This window comes from Episyrphus balteatus, chromosome 1 (assembly GCF_945859705.1).
Source record: "Episyrphus balteatus chromosome 1, idEpiBalt1.1, whole genome shotgun sequence".
Classification (NCBI taxonomy): domain Eukaryota; kingdom Metazoa; phylum Arthropoda; class Insecta; order Diptera; family Syrphidae; genus Episyrphus; species Episyrphus balteatus.
The window spans coordinates 84,615,459-84,635,980 of record NC_079134.1 but is presented as its reverse complement, the minus strand read 5'-3'; the positions used below and the strand labels follow the sequence as shown (position 1 = coordinate 84,635,980).

Sequence of the window (20,522 nt, the reverse complement as noted above, 5' to 3'; positions counted from 1 at the left end):
TTTGAAAAAAAAAAACGTGAATACCTAACAAGGTGTAAAATTTTGAAAAACTAAAAGAATTATTTTCAGTCAAATAAATCAGTATAAGTTTTAGAATCAAAAAGACGTGTTCTCTCTTTGCTTTGCGATTCAAAGTTACTAGAATATAAAATATAAAAATAACGTGAACAATAAAGTGTAAAATTTTGAAAAAAAAAAAAAACGTGAATCTAACAAGGTGTAAAATTTTGAAAAAAACAAAAACAGTAAATCAGTATAAGTTTTAGAATCAAAAAGACGTGTTCTCTCTTTGCTTTGCGATTCAAAGTTATTAGAATATAAAATATAAAAATAACGTGAACAATAAAGTGTAAAATTTTGAAAAAAAAACGTGAATATCTAACAAGGTGTAAAATTTTGAAAAAAACAAAAACAATAATTATGTCTCCTCAAATCTGTGTCATTTGCGAGAAAAAATTCGCCCATGCTAACTCGCTAAAAAGGCATATGAATTCTGTTCATAAGGAGCAGGTTCGTATTGAATGCCCACAATGCCAAGCGATGTTTTCACGGAAGGATGCCATGCTTAGACATACTAGGCAAGTGCATTCTAAAAGCAACATTGAAGGTGTAAGTGGGATCGTTGTGAGCAACACCGGAAACGCTCAGCATGTATCCAACAAGAGAAAATCTATTGATGATACCCCTCATTGCTCATCGAAAAAACGCAGATGCGACGCTTGTCAAATGGATGTGGAATCTCGCGAATGGCCAGCACATTTAAGAACAAACAACCATAAGAGTAAGAATCTAGTACAAGTACCAAACACTCCCTTCATGAGGATTCGCCAATGTTTTGGAGGAAATGTTGAAACATTCATGTTGGAAAACAAACTTGAAGATGTTTTAAACATTAAAGTTTTTTTGGACAAATGTAAGCCAGATTTATTGAATCTAATTCAAGATTCTATGCTCAACAAAGGGAGTGTTAAATTCAGCATTGAATTGTTTGCCGAGTTCATTAAATACTCGATGCTATCTGGAGGAGAAGAGCATGCTGATTTAAGCATTAAGTCGTTTAAAACCCCTATGGTAATAGCTTTGGATACACAGGATATTGAAAAACATTTTTGTAAGCTATTTGAGATTATTGATGAAAAAAGTGAAGTGTTTGAGGCCCAAAGCTCTGGGTGGAGCCTTTTTTGCATCAAACACTTAGAAATCAATATTAACGAATATAAACCACTGAGAGGGTCAAGCTATATTAAACTGCCAAGCTGTATAGAATCAAAAAAGGCATGTGTTAATATTCAAAATAATGACGAGTATTGCTTTAAATGGTCCATCATATCAGCACTTCATCCAGCCAATCTTCACGTAAATAGAACCAGCTCTTATTCAATACCTGAAATATCCGATGACTTTATAAATTTACCCAATGGACTTCAGCTCAACTTTACAAATCTTACTTTCCCCTTGAAGCTGAAAGATGTATCGCTCTTCGAAGAGCTCAACCCGAAGATAAGTGTTAACGTCTTTGGCATTGAGCCGAAAAATATCAGAGACAAATATAAAGTTGTTGGACCTTACCATTGCACAAAGAACGTCAAGGAGAACCATATAAATCTGTTGTTCATCCAAGAGGCTAGTCGCAGTCATTTCATCTGGATAAAAAATATTTCAAGACTGATCAGCATGCAAGTAAATCATGGGAACCATTCTATAAGAATGTGCAATTCTTGCCTGCTTACATTTAACACGGAAAGAGCATTTCAACAACATCAAAGAGAATGCAACAAAACAGTAACTGAACTACCGAAGGAAGATGCCAATATCCTTAAATTTGAGCATTACGACAGATCTATGGAGGTACCCTTCGCAGTCTATGCCGATTTCGAGTGCATGCTGGAAAACATTGAGAGTTGTCAACCAGACCCGTCAAAGTCTTCAACGACAGCAATAAAGGTGCATGTACCGGTAGCAGTCTCATATTATTTGAAATGCTCTTTTAATTCATCATTGGACAAGCTGTTCCAATACACAGGTAAGAATGAAATGAGTTTAAAACATGAATACAAATTTATTTATTTATTTTTTTTTTTATTGCAGGAAACGATTGTGCTCGAGTGTTCGTAGATTCTCTAATTGAAGTAACGAAACGTATGTACCAAGAACACTTGAGCGTAATAGTACCACAAATTGTAACATTTGAAAGCAGCGAAATGATTAGAAGGGCCACCAATTGCCATATATGTGGTAATTATCTAGGACTGGACAGAGTACGAGACCATTGCCATTTAACTGGGATTTTTAGAGGTGCGGCTCATAGCACATGTAATTTAAATTTTAAGGTATCAAAATTCTTTCCTATATTTTTCCATAATCTCACTGGATATGATGCCCATTTATTTATTAAGGGGCTGGGTAATACCATATTGGATATTAGGATAATTCCTTTGAATAAGGAGAAATACATATCAATATCAAAAATTGTTCAAATTCATAGTGAGAAGAGTTTGGAGCTAAGATTCTTAGACTCATTTAGATTTTTGCCTTCTAGCATTGATAACATTTCAAAAACCTTAGCAAAAAGTGATTTCAAAATTTTGTCTCAATTTTGTAACAATAAATGAAAGATCCTTCGAACTTATGACACGCAAAGGTTACTTTTGTTATGATTATATAGATTCAGTACAGAAACTTTGCGAAACGGAATTACCTCCTATATCAGAGTTCAAAAATTCATTGATTGACGAAAATTGTACCCAAAGTGATTATGAGCATGCTAAAAATGTTTGGAATAATTTCAAATGTTCTTCCTTAGCTCAATATCTGGAGCATTATTTGATTACAGATGTTTTGATTTTAGCTGATATTTTTGAAAAATTCCGTAGAGATTCAAGAGCTATATATGGCCTAGATCCATGCCATTATTATACATTGCCAGGGTTTTCATGGAGTGCAATGCTAAAGAAGACAAAGGTTAAACTCGAGCTTCTCACTGATATTAATATGTATAATTTTTTCAGTAAGGGTATAAGAGGGGGATTGACTCAGTGCAGTCTTCGACACTGTAAGGCCAATAATAAATATATGGAAGAATATGATCCAACAAAACCTTCGGAATATTTAATGTACCTAGATGCAAATAACCTTTACGGTTGGGCCATGTCTGATTATTTACCACACTCAGGCTTTCAATGGGTTGATCCTCCAGCCAATTTATCTTTAGTAAAAGAATGGTTGCTATCTGATAAGAACGTGGGATACGTTTTAGAGGTAGATCTTGAGTATCCGCCACATATTCATGATGACCATAACGATCTACCATTCTGCCCGTCCAATAGATCTATTAATAACAGTAGCCAAAAAAAATTGATTGCAGACTTAAATAATAAGGTCAATTATGCTATGCATTATAAAACATTAATTCAATGTATTGAAAATGGTTTAGTGTTGAAAAAAATACATAGAGCTATAAAATTTCATCAATCTCCATGGTTAAAAAAATACATTGATCTTAATAATGATCTTAGAACTAAAGCCAAAACAAAATTTAAAAAAGATCAACGTAAACTGTGCAATAATGCTGTATTTGGTAAAACCATGGAGAATGTTGATAAGAGAAAAGATGTCCGGATTGTAATATCACTTGACAATTCAAGTAATGGTAGACAACTCGGCGCTCGTTCTCTCATAACCAAACCAAACTTTCATAGTATTCTTGAGTTTAGTGATAATATGGCTGCTGTGCAAATGAATCGGATGTATACGGTTTATAACAAGCCAATATACTTAGGTTTCTCTGTATTAGAGATCTCTAAGTATAAATGTATGATTTCCATTATACTTATATGAAACCTAAGTTTTCAGAAAAAAATCTTAGGCTGGCTTATATGGATACCGATTCATTTATATATCAAATAAGTACTGACGATTTTTATGATGATATAAAAGACGACATTAAAGATAAATTTGATACATCTGATTACCCTCCTAATAATCCCTTTGGTATTGCCCAGCTTAATATGAAAAAATTGGGTTATATGAAAGATGAGAATTGTGGGAAGATTATGAAAGAATTTGTTGGGCTACGAGCAAAAATGTATAGTATTGATATTCAGGATTCTCAAGTGATAAAAAAAGCTAAGGGTGTCAAAGCGTCTGCTGTAAAAATATTAAAATTTGACAATTATAGAGACTGCTTATTTCAAAGAAAAGATTATTATTGTAAAATGATCAACTTCCGCTCCAAGCAACATACCATACATACACAAACAATCAATAAGAAAAGTCTTAGTGGCGAAGACGACAAAAGGTATATATTTGATAATAATGTCGATACACTTGCTTGGGGCCATTACAGTATTGATCCTTAAAAATACTTTAATATTATTAAAAAAAGTACTATACATGAGTAGCTATAATTTATTTAATTTAGTATATTTGATATACGAAGAAAATTGTGTTATTTATAATATAATAGTTAAGCAATTTAAGAAAAATAAATTTAAAACTTATTTAATAACAAGAGTAGTTTGATTAAAATTGCTTTCCGCAACTGGGATCTGTATGAATATCCAATGCTTTCAAACTCTGATCATCATATCTGGAACATCAAAACAACAACACAAATTGAAAAACCTAGATATATTATATTTGCACTTCAAACTGGAAAAAATAAAAAACTGATGAAGGACCCAACCAAATTTGACCATTGAGAGCTAACAGACATAAAAGCATATCTTAACTCAGATGTGTACCCTCATGAAGACCTTAATATTTCATTTGAACGAAACAGATATAGCTTGTTATATAAAATGTACAGCGATTTTCAAAAAACTTACTACAATAAAAATATGGCTGAGCCTCTTCTATCTAGGGAGCAATATAAATTGAATGCTCCGATTTGCGTTATAGATTGCAGACACCAAAATGAATCATTGAAATCAGGACCTATCGATATACGCTTGGAGATGAGAACATCAAACAAAATTCCTTCAAACACTTCAGCTTACTGCCTTATGCTACATGATCGCATTATTGAATATAACCCGCTTAACCAAGTGGTCACCAGGATTGTATGAAAATAAATTATATTATCAATAAAAAATATATTCATATAAACAAACACCAAGAGTCTTTTATTTACATTCATGTTTGAACATGAATACCACTCGAGAAACACGAGCTACAGAGTACCAAAGATACTGAGCCACCCCCCTCCCTAAATCCACCCTCTTGAGATCACCTTAAACAGCCACCACCCATCAAAGGCACCCACTTTAGTCATCAGCCACCACCCCCTACACCCACCCACCTAGGTGAGGTCACCTGTCCAACCTTCGCTCACCTGTACCTGACACACCTGTGTTTGATACACCTGTACCTAACGCACCTGTCCAACCTTCGCTCACCTGTACCTGACACACCTGTGTTGGATACACCTGTACCTAACGCACCTGTACCTAACGCACCTGTACCTGACACACCTGTACGTACCTGTCTTACCTGTACATACATGTCTTACCTGTACGTACCTGTCTTACCTGTGCGTACCTGTCTTTCCTGTTCTCACCTGTCTTACCTGTACACACCTGTTCTCACCTGTACACACCTGTTCTCACCTGTACACACCTGTTCTCACCTGTGAGCCACCGAGCCACTGGTCTAGAACGCCCTTAAACACACTACCGACATGAACTTCGATATTAAATTGTTTGCAAAAATCTTGGAAAATGTTTGATGTAAATTCTGATCCTTGGTTACATATAATTTTTCTTGGTATACCGTGAAGGCTTATAAAATGTTGAATTTGTTTTTAATCCAGTCAAATAAGGGTTTAACCTCGGAATGAATGTTAGTAGAAATTTTTTTTGCTCAATATCTTCCTTTTGCCATTCTATAACATATCTCAAAAGACTAGAAAAATCTCATGTCCGCTTGTCGCGATTTCAAGGTCAAATCGCGAAATGGAGATTTTCAAAATTAGCAAAAATAGGCTATGGTATTATATACACATATGATACATGATTTCAAGGTATTTTTTAATGTTGATTTCAAAAAGTCTAAAATCAAGACAATCTTACGTCTCTGGAAAAAGTTATACCTGTTTTTCATCTGTCAACTCATATTATTATAACAGTTGCAAACTTACTGCCGAAAAACCCTTAAAAGTTATGGTAGATGAACCAAATTTTGCATGAAAATTTTAGAATCTATCATTATTAAAAATCAAAACAATCCATTACAAAAAATATATATACCTACGAAATAATGGTTTTTTTATGGAGGGGCAAATTTTAGGATATGCACTAAAGAAGATTCTTGTTCATCTTAGGAATAAGTGCTAATAGGCTAATTTTTTCATTTTAATCTTTGTTTGGATATTCTTTAACTACCCTCAAAAATCTAAAAAAAAACTCATGTCCGCAAGTCCTAATTTTCTTGGTTTGAAGATAAGGTGCATATTTTAAAAAATTAATAAGAAAAGTTTAAATTTTTAAATGTATACCAACATAAGCGACATGATTTAAAGGTATTTTTTAACACTTATTCCAACAAAACTCACAAACAAGTCAACCTGACCATCCCTGAAAAGTAATAGGTTAGGTTGAACGGGGTGATAATCCGACAAGTCGAGTTATCCCACTCGGATCTCGATGGATCCATTGTGATCCCCAGGGTTAGGGTGGGCAGGAGTGAGGATGGGTAAGGGAAGGGTTTAGGGAATTACGGGTTGGAATAAGTGTTGTGGGCGTCCCTGAACCATCCTGAAATTTGGATAAATTTCATTATGTTTTTCAGTGGCAAGGACGAGACGTCATCTAACTCATCGAAGAAGTAATCTCCGAGAGTTGTTTTCCTACTTTTTGCTAATCTGGGTTATTCACAAAGGAAGTGGTATGAGCCCTCCTCCGCCTCTTCGTCTTGACACCCTCTACATAAGTCTGATGAGACAATACCCATTCTACTCATGTGGGTTCCTATTGAGTTGTGACCTGTAAGGATACCAATCAATAGGGGCAACTGAGGCCTGCTTAGCTTAAGTATGGTTTCAGTTTTGTTCTTAGAAATGGTCGGCCACAGATTTCTTGAAACACGACAGGTTTCAAGAGCTGACCATCTATCGTTTGCAGAGTTCAAGAAGCTTTGCTTTATTCTGCTTTTATCGTGTTCCATTGGCATAAGCACCCATGAAGCGGTTTGGCACGGATCAAGTGTTGATCCTGTTTTGGCCAATTCATCTGCCCTTTCATTCCCCTGTATATCACGATGTCCTGGGACGTTATGTTCGTTATGTTTAGGGACCTTAGTGCCTTACGACACTGGTCAACTAGTTTGGACTTCGTGACAATAGAGGAAATGGCTTTAATTGCTGCCTGGCTGTCTATAAAGATATCAATATTTTTGTTCATTAAATTGAGTGCGGAGAGTATGTTTGCTGCTTCGCAAACTGCAAAAACTTCCGCTTGAAAACCACTACAGAAGTCAGGGAGTTTCAGTGATTTGTTTATGGGAGGGTTATCTGAAAAGATGCCTGACCCTACGCCTAGGTCTGTTTTAGACCCGTCAGTGAAAACCGAGACATGATCTGCAATAATGACCCTGTTTGACTCCCAGAGTTCCCTTGTAGGGAAGTCTGTCAGCGCTACTGGGTTGAAATCATTGAATGGAAGATTATAGTCAGTTTGAATGTTACTTGCAACATAGTTCATTATTGTTTTATGACCCAAGAGACCCCCTTTCCAGTTCTTGCCCTCCTTCAAACGAAGGGCACTTATGTCCGCCGATTCTTTTGTAAACAGGTCGATCGGGGCAAGTGAAAGGAATGTTTCTAGGGCTGATGTGGGTGTAGTTCTCATGGCACTAGTGGTACCTATACACGCGAGTCTCAGAATTTTGGTCATAATTTTAAGGTTGACTGTTTTATCTAGAGCTGGCCACCAGACCAGGCATGCATACGTCAGAATTGGCCTTATAATGACTGTATACATCCAATGAATCGTTTTGGGATTGGGCCCCCATTTTTTACCAAAAATTCTACTACAGGTGTAAAAGGCAATAGAAGCTTTCTTTTCACGTTCCTTTATATTTTCTTTCCAATTAAGTTTTCTATCGATTATCAACCCAAGATATTTGGCTTTACCAGTAATGGTGATTGTGGGAGGGTTAATATTTGGGATATTTCTTTTCCTAGTAAATAATACTAGTTCTGTTTTAAGTGGGTTTACATTGAGACCGCAGCCTGAGGCCCAGTTGTTGAGCTTGTTAAGGGCTGTTTGAAGAAGATCTCGCAGGGTCGGAACAAATTTGCCCGAGGCCATGATGATAATGTCGTCGGCATAAGCCACAACTTTAACACCGTTTTGGCTAAGCTTGGTTAAGATCTGGTTAACAACTAAGAGCCAGAGTAGGGGTGATAGGACTCCTCCTTGTGGAGTTCCCCTACAAGTTCTTACCTTCAGCTTGCTGCTACCCATTTCTGCATTTAAAAGTCTAGTTTGAAGCATCGAATCAATCCAGTTTGACAGATTTGAATCGACACCGCTGGTGTCTAGGGCTTGCCGTATGGCTGCATTTTCAACATTGTTGAAGGCCCCTTCAATGTCCAGGAATGCTCCCAGAGTGAATTCTTTGAGGTGGATTGAATGTTCAATCGTACCCACAACTTCATGTAATGCCGTCTCAACAGATTTGCCCTTCATATATGCATGTTGGGCCTGTGAGAGAACATTGTCGTCGATTTTAAACCGAATGTGCGTTTCAATTAGTCTTTCTAAGGTCTTTAAAAGAAAGGAAGATAGGCTAATCGGCCTGAAGTCTTTGGGTTCCGTGTGGGAAGGCTTTGGGAATGAAGATTACTTTAACTTCTCTCCAACTAGAGGGAACATAAGTTGTGTTTAAACAACCTCTAAAAATGTCCGTAAGGATTGGGACTAACAAGTCTTTAGAGCTTTGTAACATGATTGGAATTATTCCATCAGGCCCTGGAGACTTGAAAGCTGAGAAAGAATCAATGGCCCATGCCACTTTTCTATTGTCTACTATTTGGGTACCTACATTGTACTTGATGAAAATGGTCCCAATATGACCATTTTCATCAAGAGTTGTGACCTTGTCACAGCCTGGGAAATGAGTGCGCATAAGTAATTCGATAGTTTCAGAGCTAGATTCTGTCCAGGTTTCATCTGGGCATTTTAGGAAGCCCGGAGGGGAATGGACCTTTGACATAACTTTTCTAAGCCTAGCTGCATCGTTTGTGGACTCGATGTCGGTGCAGAATTGCCGCCAGGCTGCTCTTTTGGCATAGGTAGTTCGGTTTTTATATGCGTTTTTGCTGATTTTGAAGAGATCCCAATCAGCTGGATTGTTACTGTTTTTAGCTCTATTGTAAAGCCTCCTAGAATGTAGCCTCAAAATGGAAAGCTCGTTTGACCACCATACGGGGTTGAGCTTTCTTTTAGCTTTGGGCAAGGGAGGGGCAAGAGCTTTCGTACGCTTTAATTATATCTGATGTAAATTCAATTACAAGTTTTTCTATAGCTGAGCTGTCTAACAGAGGTTGACTAACATATTGGCCCAACGATGAGGCCTTAATTTTGTTATTATAGGCTTCCCAGTTAGTTTTCCTAGGATTTCTAAGGGGTTTGGGGCTTACAGCATCATGCCTTATTTGGAATGTTAACATTCTATGGTCTGAGAATGTAACATTACTTGACACATTCCAGTTACTTATCTCAAAAGAGTTAGAGTTCGTGGAAAGTGTCACGTCTAGTACTTCTTTTCTGATTTTTGTAATGAAGGTGGGTTCATTACCTCTGTTGTGTATCACCATATTGTTTTTAATAATAAATTCAAAAAGTGACTCACCTCTTGTGTTTGTATCTGTACTGCCCCATTGCAGATGGTGGGCATTTGCATCACAGCCTGCCAGAAGATCCCAACCTTTCTTACCAACTTCTGCTACCAACTCGGTGAACGCTGCTGATGGTGGAGGCCCCGGTGAATCACCTAGCATGTAGACGGGTGTTATGATCAGGGGCTGGGCCCCGTCTCTTTCACATTTGACCGTCGTCATATCAGCGCTACAATGGGGGGATAGAAGAAAAAGATTTAAAATTTTTTTCGCTACTATACATGTACGATAGTTACCTTCAGTAGGCCCTTTTTTGCAATAAATAATGAAATCTTTGGATTTAAGTCCGCAGATGTTACCGCTGTTGATCCACGGCTCTTGCACCAGGGCGATGTCTATATTATTTTTTGACATAAATGAGGTTAGGGTGGCAGATGCCAACTTGCTGATTGAGTTGCAACACTTTCATATTTTTGTTTTTAGTTATTGTTGTTGTTATTTTGCAAGTTGGATGCCGTTACCGGTCTCACCTTTACCGCATTTATGCCAAATCTCAAAAGGAAGTCTAAAGATGGTAGCATAGCCATGGTTTCATGGTTGAGCATGATGATTGCTTCCCGACCTGATTTTGTAGGTGCCTCCATTTGCATGACCTTCCAGTCTGCACTGGGGAGGCTTGGGTTTTGTGCTCTTAGGTACCTTTCAAGGGTGGTCTCGTCGATATTGGGGCCCGATACGTTAATACGGACTTTGGGTCTGGTGGGGAGGTCATCTTTAAGAGCAACGCTAAGCGTAACTCCGTCCAAAAACCCCTTCATGCAGCCCACTTTATCTCTGAGCCAGTTCAGGGTAGGTTCACCGCAACAGGCAAGAACCTTGAAGCCTTTTACTGTCGATAGTGGCCCGAAGGTTGGAACGAAACCTATGGAGGCAAGTATCTCTTCGTTGACGAATTCAAGAAGCTTAACCTCCACTTGTGACCACTGTTCATTGGTTAGTTTCCCTTCTGGGCTCCCTGCATTGATAACTGCCGCCTGAATGTTCATGGGTGTTTGAGCACTGTTTGCTGACTTATATTTCTTGGGGTCAGTTTATTTCGGGGACGACGTGTCGTTTTGCCTACCTCTCTTTTGGCGATTACTTTCACCAGCATCTTGGACCCTAGAGTGTTTGGGACCGTTTTCCGGTATCACCCTTGGGTTGCTGGCTGCAGCTGCTTTTGAGGTGGAGGCGCGATGTTGATCATTTTTCTTTTCTTTTGTGTCGCTTGGGGCTTCGTATATAGCTTCGAACTTCGCAAGAAGTTTGCGGGCCCAACTCAATCGTTTCCAGTCTCGCAGACACAATTTCTTCTGGTCACCACTGCCATATCTTCGTACGACTCTCCTCGCATTATCGATCTTTTTGAGATCTGGAGTTGGCTCCCCTACCTTATTCTGCTTGCTTGGATGCACCTTTCCTTTATGAGTCGATATAGGCCCTTTTGGGCATCGCTGTTCGGGTCCGGTGTTTCTCAGCACCTTTGTGGGGTCTGAGCCATCCTTACAGACTTTGGTAGGTTCACTATTCCTTTCGTCCGGAGTCGACGTAACTTTGGCTCCTGTCAAGGACAGGGTTTTGGCCAAAGTTTTGTCTAGTGGGTTGTCAATGTCCATACCTATCGCAGGGTTTTCTGCCACTGTGACATCTGCGTCCGAGCTGTCTGAACTGGGTAGGGATTGAAAGTCGTCGTCATTGAGAATACGATTCTCTTCATCCGAAGACATCTATCTCTCCCCAGTTCCCACAGTTTCGTCCTCAGTGTTGGTGAGGTTCATGAGATACGCAGAGAATATCTCATCAACCCCACCGGCAGTAGGCCTGCTACAGGATGGAGCGCCATTAGTTCCTGATTGTTTTATATTTTTGTTTGTTGTCACTGGCGACTTTGTTTTATTCAAAACCAAGCCCTCGCCGGCAGCCGTGACCTCTGCCGACACTTGAGTGAATATCCCCACTCGATTTTTATCTACTTCTTCAACTTTATCCATAATTGTTCATTATTTTAGATAACATCTCTGTTTTTGGTTTTCTTAGTTTGTTTGGTCCTACAGCTGGGTTGCTGGAGTGCCAAACGTAAGTCCCCCCACCACGACAAGGTGAAAACCTGGGGGGGCTGAAAAGTAATGCACCTATTCATGTTGATCTGACACAAATATCTGAAGTGTAGTTTTTCAATTTTTTAAAATCTGCACCTTATCTTCAAACCAAGAAAATTAGGACTTGCGGACATGAGATTTTTTTAGATTTTTAAGGGTAGTTAAAGAATATCCAAACAAAGATTAAAATGAAAAAATTAGCCTATTAGCACTTATTCCTAAGATGAACAAGAATCTTCTTTAGTGCATATCCTAAAATTTGCCCCTCCATAAAAAAATACCATTATTTCGTAGGTATATATATTTTTTGTAATGGATTGTTTTGATTTTTAATAATGATGGATTCTAAAATTTTCATGCAAAATTTGGTTCATCTACCATAACTTTTAAGGGTTTTTCGGCAGTAAGTTTGCAACTGTTATAATAATATGAGTTGACAGATGAAAAACAGGTATAACTTTTTCCAGAGACGTAAGATTGTCTTGATTTTAGACTTTTTGAAATCAACATTAAAAAATACCTTGAAATCATGTATCATATGTGTATATAATACCATAGCCTCTATTTTTGCTAATTTTGAAAATCTCCATTTCGCGATTTGACCTTGAAATCGCGACAAGCGGACATGAGATTTTTCTAGACTTTTGAGATATGTTATAGAATGGCAAAAGGAAGATATTGAGCAAAAAAAATTTCTACTAACATTCATTCCGAGATTTACCCCTTTTTTCTCCTTATTTGACTGTATTATGCGGCTTGGCAAGGTATAAGCTGCCCCAAATTTAGAAAATTTGTCAATGAGAGTAAGAACACTTTTGTTATTGATGGAATATACGTCTGTATGTACTATGTCAAGTGGTTTTAAGGGTATTTCTGTTGTTCCAAAGGTAACTATGGGAGGTCGTCTTTCATATTTTTGTGTTTGGCATGTCGTACAATTATTAATTGTCTTCCTTATTTTATCCTTTATATCAGGAAAATAGTAATCTCGTTGTAGATGTTGGTATGTTTCAGTAATACCTCTATGGTTGGATTTTGTATGGTAATCGCCTATAATTCGGTCTTGTTCATCACTTTCAATGATGTCAAGCAAAAATTTTTTACATCTTAATAACCGGAAAGTTTTGCTTCTGGCAAAAAATTTTGAATAGACCTGTTGTATCAATTTAAATGTTTCGTCATCTGCCATTACTGCAACGAGTTTATTTGCAGGGAGGTATTCTTTGAAAAATGAAATGATATCATCTTCAGAAAATGATTCTCGTCTAAAAATTCGTCTTTGTTTATTTCTAAATAAAATTTTCAATATATTTTGGGATTGGTTATCTGATGATTTCTGAAATATTATTTGCAAACTAAATTCGTTAAGAGCTTTTTCTGATATGGGGATACCATCGTTAAGATTTTCTTCAGCTGAATGAATGGTGGCAGCTGTAGTATCATTGAGATTTAATTCTATTTTGTCAGGTAACTTAATGCGACTGAGAGCATCGGCATTGGAATTTAGGATTCCTTTTTTATAAATGACTTCGTAGTCATATTCTTCTAATCTTAATCTCCAACGTACGAGTTTGGAGTGTGGATCTTTTAAACTCATGAGCCACTGGAGTGGTTTGTGGTCTGTAACAATCTTAAATTTATTACCGAAAAGGTACGGGCGGAAATAATTTGTTGCCCAGACAATAGCGAGTAATTCTTTCTCTATTGTCGAATAATTGAGTTCTGACGTTCTGCTTGCAAAGCAAATGGGCTTATCGCTTCCTATAGGTCCCTGAGATAGGACGGCGCCCAACGCAACATTGCTTGCGTCTGTAGTAAGCACGAAAGGCTTAGAAAAATGGGGGTACTGCAAGAGGGGGTCATTTGATAAAATATCTTTACATAGTTCGAAAGTTTTTTTATAGTCGTCATTGAGAATTATCTCTGCACCCTTTTTAAGACATTTAGTTAATGGTTTAGTCAATTTCGCGAAATCGCGAATAAATTTCCGATAGTAGCCCATTAGTCCAAGAAAGGATTTAATTTCCTTTGTTGTTCTGGGTATTGGGAATATTTGTATCGCTCTTATTTTGTCAGGATTTGGTTTCACGCCATCTCTTGTTATTAATTGGATTTTAAGGTTTGCTTTCCTTAATTTGTCGAATATTTTTTGTAAGCTTTCTATGTGCTCTTGAAGGGATGTTGAATAAACGACAATGTCGTCTAAATAAACGAGACAATTTTTTCCTATAAACTCCCTGAGAACATTGTCCATTACACGTTGGAATGTTGATGGGGCGTTTTTCAGCCCAAAAGGCATTCTTACGAACTCATAGTGTCCGCTTTCGACCGTAAAAGCCGTTTTTTGAATGTCTTGGGTATTCATTTCGATTTGGTGGAAGCCACTAACTTGTCTAAAATTTCATTAATATTAGGTAAGGGATATTTATCATCTATCGTTTTGTCGTTAAGACGGCGATAATCGATGACTATCCTCCATTTTTGTTTACCTGAGGAGTCTAACTTTTTTGGAACAACCCAAACTGGGGAACTCCATGGAGAGAAACTTGGTCTAATTATACCTTGACTCAACATATCTGAAATTTGACTTTGAACTTCTGCTTTATGAACATACGGGTATCTGTAGGTCTTAGTGTATATTGGTATTTCATCTTTGGTCTTAATTCGATGTTTTATTACGTTTGAAAATGTTAAACTTTCTCCTTCTTTATAGAAGATATCGGAATAATTTCGACAAAGCTTCGAAATAGCTTTTCTTTCTTCAGGATTTAAATGTTCTGATCGAATTTCAGAAGAAATGTTGCACAAATTTTGAGTGTTATGGTCTTGGATTTGAATTTCCAAGTTATTTAATTCTCTAGTTTCAAAACTTGAGAGAGAATGTACTTTCAGTGGGTGTTGTAAGAAAAGGATCTGGTCTGTTGATGTATTATTTTGAACTTCGATTTCGGAGTGCCAATTTTCTGCTGAATAAATGCCTTCAATAATGTCAATGTTGTGTTCAACTCTAGTCTTAGGGACAAGGATGTCACCTGTTTGACTATCTACAGGAAGTTTTACGATTACACTTGAGTATGCGGGAATTTTAAAGTCTTGTGACATAAAATTGGGTTTAAATAGTAGAGGGATATGTGTGTTTGCTGTAATTAATGTTTTATTAGGTAAATCGATACTAGCTTTAAGAATATTAAGGGCATCGAGTCCTAGGAGTCCGTCGAAGTAACCATGAAATTTATATATGAGAAACTTTTGATTACCAGGTTGCTGAAATTCAAAAAAAATAGGGAGTCTCACTTGTTTGCTTATAGTTTTCTTCCCCAGAGCTGTCGCTATTATTGTGTTTTGAATTGTTTCTACATCATCAGGGTGTACGTATTCTGGATTTATAAATGAGGAGGAAGCTCCCGTATCTATTAGAAATTTCAAAGTTTTACCAAAAGGAGAGGAAATATTTATATATGAAAGAAATTGTCCATGCTTGTTAATGTCTAAGTAAATGGGATTGTTGAGGCTGGAAGATGAAAATTTGTTTCGTCTTCATACTCAGAATAGTTATTTAAAAAATATTCATTTGGAATGTCGTAGTAGGTGTCCAGTTGTGGATAGTAGTTCTGACAGGGACTGTGATCTATGAGTTCCTGTGGGATATAGTTAATTTGGTTATCAATCTCTTCTACATTATTATGTGTTTCGGGTATCTCCAACTCCAGCTCATCAATGTTATGAATTTCAGCATTTTGTCTACCTAAATGTATTACTCTGTCCAGAGGGTGATTTTTTTACTAAAGATTGAGCGGAAAGTGTATCCATTGGTTCTGGTTTAGCAACAGGTACTTTTGTTCGGATATTTTGACCTTGGAAATAAGGTTGTTGCTGGGGTTTATATGATTGTTGTTTCTGATAACCAACTTGTTGGTAGGCCCCATACTGTGGCGGTCTCTGGTAGTTTATTTATTGTTGGGGTCTATATTGTTGTGGGGAAGGTAAATGTCTTGTATTTAACTGGTTAGGTTTTATATTTTGAATTGTTTGCATTGAACCATAATGAGGTTGTCTGAAGGGTAGACTTTTTATTTGAGGGTTAGAACCTATCGTAGGTTTTGGTAAAGGTTTGTTTTCATATCGGATATTAGATGTGTTTTGTTCCTTAATACAGAAGGAAAATGCTTGAGCTAATGATTCGGGTTTCATTGATCTAATTGTTGACCCTAAAGGTTCTCTTAATCCTGTTAGAAAAATGTTAAGACACATTTCAATATATAGATCACCTTTTGCTTTTATAATATTAGCATCTTTGTCATGGATTTGAATATGATTCTTCATTGCAGAGAGAATTTCTACGACCTCACTATAAAATTGTTCAGTTGTTTTAGAACCTTGACGAAGGTTGTGTAAATCTTTAATCAATGATGTTTCATTACGCTTATCTGCGTAATGCAAGATAAGGTTTGCTTTTATTTGTGACCATTCTAATGGTGTCCCGTACATATTAAGGACTTCATTAGCTGGTCCATCTATTTTATTTCGGATAGCTCTGAGCAGTAGTTTTCCATAGTTAGCATCAGGAATTGATGTTACTAGCAATAGAATTTCTTCGACATTAGTCAAAAATTCGTAGAGGAGCCTGGGATTACCATCAAATCGCGGAAGGTCCTTGATAGCATCCGGAATTCTTAATGAATTGAATAATTCTGTTATTGGGTTAGCCATATTAATGTGAGTTATTAGTTCAGGAATGTTTGCTGTTTGCAAATTGTTATTAATCGATAGATTAAATGATTCTGAAAGATTATCACTCGTAATATCTATTTCACTACTTTCTGTTTCACTTGGACCAAAGTTTAAAACTACCTTCTCCAAATCAGTGTTGTTATCTGATAAAGTGTTATCACTATTTATTCTATCGTATGGTTTGGGTCTTAATTTAATAATGTATTTATTTGGCATTTGAATTACCTAATGATTAGGGAAAGGAAAAATAAATAAGGAAAAGTATGAACTTGATTTACAATATCATTGTTGATGAGTTCGGTAATCTGCCGTACTATATACAGTAGGTGGCCACATGATTATGACCGATGAAAATTTTCACAAATTTTTTACGCTAAAAACTAATTTTGTTTTATTTTTTCTGTACAGTAATTATTATTACGGCTTTCTACTATAACGCTAGAGTGTCACGTACTTCCTAAGTAAGAAAAATTAAAGAATAAACAGACTTGGTAATTTTCCAGGGATGAATTCCACAAATAATGCTCTTTGGGGGTTTTTAGCGAAATGCTGCAGAAAACCTCATACCAACTTGTGGAAAAGCTTAGAGGTGAGCGGCTGAATCATTAAAAGCACGGAACAACAGCTCATTCAGGTTAGAATAGAGTTACCGAAAGAATACATGCAGTTTTGCAACAAAAGGAAAACACACGAAATATTGAAAAACTGGTGGTCTCCTCTATCGTCATCAATTTTTTTGACTTTGTTTCTTTAAACAAAAAATTAGTATTGGCATAATGTTTTATACAACCGTACATTATGCCAATACTAATTTCTTGTTTAAAGAAACAAAGTCAAAAAAATTGATGACGATAGAGAAGATCACCATTTTTTCAATATTTCGTGTGTATTGGCATAATGTTTTATACAACCGTACATTATGCCAATACTAATTTTTTGTTTAACCTGAATGAGCTGTTGTTCCGTGCTTGTAATGATTCAGCCGCTCACCTCTAAGCTTTTCCACAAGTTGGTATGAGGTTTTCTGCAGCATTTCGCTAAAAACCCCCAAAGAGCATTATTTGTGGAATTCATCCCTGGAAAATTACCAAGCCTGTTTATTCTTTAATTTTCTTACTTAGGAAGTACGTGACACTCTAGCGTTATAGTAGAAAGCCGTAATAATAATTACTGTACAGAAAAAATAAAACAAAATTAGTTTTTAGCGTAAAAAATTTGTGAAAATTTTCATCGGTCATAATCATGTGGCCACCTACTGTATATTATGAGTTCAGTTCGGTTATTCTGCCGTACTATATATATGATGAGTTCAGTTCGGTATTCTGCCGTACTTTATATATTGAGTTCAGTTCGGTAATCTGCAGTACTATATATATGATGAGTTCAATTCTTTAATTAAAACGTAGGTTTCTGGAGTCGAAGAGCCAAATAACTGTTCGTGTTCTTGCACTCGTGTTTATTATTACTTATTATTACTGGCAACACTGCCCTTTAAGTGCCTGGTTGTGTTATTGTTTTGCTCTGCTTTCTTTTATTTATTTTAATGTAAAAAATTTTCGATTTTAAATAAATCTGTGCTATCTTATTAATCAAACTTCTAGACATCTGATTGTTAACAAGTTTTTCTTAGATAATAAGTGTTTTAGTTGTTTATTTAAAATTTATTAAAATAATCATCATCATAAAAAGTTTATAATTCTCTTTCAACGGATATTTTTTTTCAACATATTTCTTGTCTCCCTTCCCGGTGAGTACAATTTTAGTGTATGTTCTGCCGTTCTTCAATACAGAGTCTATACAAACGACACCTACTTGTTTCTTTTTTGTTTACAACTACGTTAATACGATCATCTGTGGAAAGCTGCACTACTCTACCGACGATTCATCACATAACGAATTTCACCTTTACCAAATACACAAACCAATTTAACTTTTGTTATTTCAACTTCACCACATCAACGAATAACACAACCAACTTGTAAACGTACAGCCCAGATCAAAAATACCTGTACAGAAACATTTTTAAAAAAATTTCAAGAAAATATTTTTACAATCCAAAAACATAAACTTTCAATATGGAAATTTTGAGAGCAGATATTAATTCCTTGGAAATAAAAATTGATAAACTTATTGACGCGGTTGCTTTTATTAAAGAGCACCTATCGCTTTATCATCCATCTACAACTAAGGATATTCCACCCAAATCCAAAAATGACAACATTAGGAAAACTATGTCATTATCATCTCCGAAGATAAATGTATCCCCTGCTCCTGTTCGCGTTACTAGAAATTTTTTAAAAAGAGCAAATGGTGCTCTCACACCTTTACATAAACAGACAAAGAAACCAACATTACCTTCAGAATCGCCCATTTAAACATCAACTTCTGCTATTAATCCACCATCAAAATCTTCAGCTATTTCAACATCAACAACACCAACATCATCAACATCAACAACTTCATCGTCATCTTCGTCATCTATAATACCCTCAAGTACTTATTCCTACACATCTTCCACATCTATTACACTATCGTCGTCTACACCACCATCACCTAAATCTTTACCCTCCGTATCAACTTCACTACCAACTCTAATCTCTACGTTACCTACGATATCTATGTCATCTACCACATCTACTTCTTCAATTCAATCTCCAATTTCTTGTGTGTCTGAATCATCTGCACCTCTACCTTCTTTTACTTCAACAATAACATTGCCAACACCAACACCAGCATTTTCAATTTCAACAAATTCACTGCCAATCAATGCTCCTGGTAATAACATAAATAAAGATTCCTACAATGAAGTACAACTCAAAGCAGCCGAACGATTTAAATGTACCTTCTTATCCAATTTTGATCCCAACACAAGCTGTGACGACATATCGAGATTTATTACTTCACGTTTCAACAATGCGAAACTTAAACTTGAACAATTGCCTACTAAAAGTATGGATTATGCTTCATTTAAGCTATGTATACGTTACACCGGAAATGTTTAATCACCTGGTTAATAAGAATTACTGGCCCGAAGACATCATAGTTCATGAATTTATTAATAAAAGAAATACTCTTCGTAACCGTAACCCTTTTCAGAAAACATCGACAAGACAAACAATTCGTCGCTATTGATTGACATATTTTATCAAAATGTAAGAGGCCTCAGGACTAAGACGAACAAGGTCTACTATTCATCTTCTGTTTGCTCGTATGATATTATTTGCCTCGCAGAAACTTGGCTACATAGCGGCATCAATGACTCCGAAATTTTTGATGAAACATTTAACGTATATAGACGAGACAGATACTCTGATCCAAACATCGATACTGTTGGAGGTGGGATTCTTATAGCTGTAAAATCTTCCTTAATAACTTCACCCATCAATGTTCCTGTTGCACTTGACAAAGAATTTCTCTGCGTAAAAGTATCATTTAAAGACAAAAACCTTTATGTTATAGCATTATACATTTTTCCTGGTAGCTCACGAGAGGTTTATTCTAAATCTTTTGAATTTCTCAATTTTATATATGAGTTATTGGATTATCACGATGAAATCTTATGTCTTGGAGATTTTAACCTTCCAAATATCGCTTGGTTACGCTCTCAAGACACAAACTTTATGCTACCAACTGGAAATCTTCGATCTGATGACGCCAAACTAATTGACGATATTACTTCACTTGAACTTTTTCAATTGAACGATGTTCTAAATTCAAATGGAAAAATGCTTGATCTCGTTTTTACTAATTGAAGAAGATATTACGCTAAAAAAGTCAACTGAGCCTTTGGTTCCTGAAGATGACCATCACCCATC

General features: G+C 36.4%; 2 protein-coding genes across 6 annotated transcripts in view; both read left to right on the top strand.

Annotated features, from left to right (window-relative positions):
- Window positions 1–20,522, top strand: part of LOC129906898 (uncharacterized) — a 255,944-nt gene that overhangs the window by 153,403 nt on the left and 82,019 nt on the right. The window lies entirely within an intron of this gene.
- Window positions 11–2,612, top strand: LOC129906887 (uncharacterized). Its single transcript, XM_055982854.1, has 2 exons — window positions 11–2,023; window positions 2,089–2,612. Exons 1-2 carry the CDS (start codon window positions 421–423, stop codon window positions 2,610–2,612), a joined length of 2,127 nt encoding a protein of 708 aa, XP_055838829.1. The 5' UTR covers window positions 11–420.

Excerpts from the sequence above, each read along its gene's own strand:
- LOC129906887 (XM_055982854.1), top strand. The coding sequence starts at position 421 with ATGTCTCCTCAAATCTGTGTCATTTGCGAGAAAAAATTCGCCCATGCT. Across the intron at positions 2,024-2,088 it reads CAAGCTGTTCCAATACACAG|GAAACGATTGTGCTCGAGTG; the intron begins GTAAGAATGAAA and ends TTTTTATTGCAG.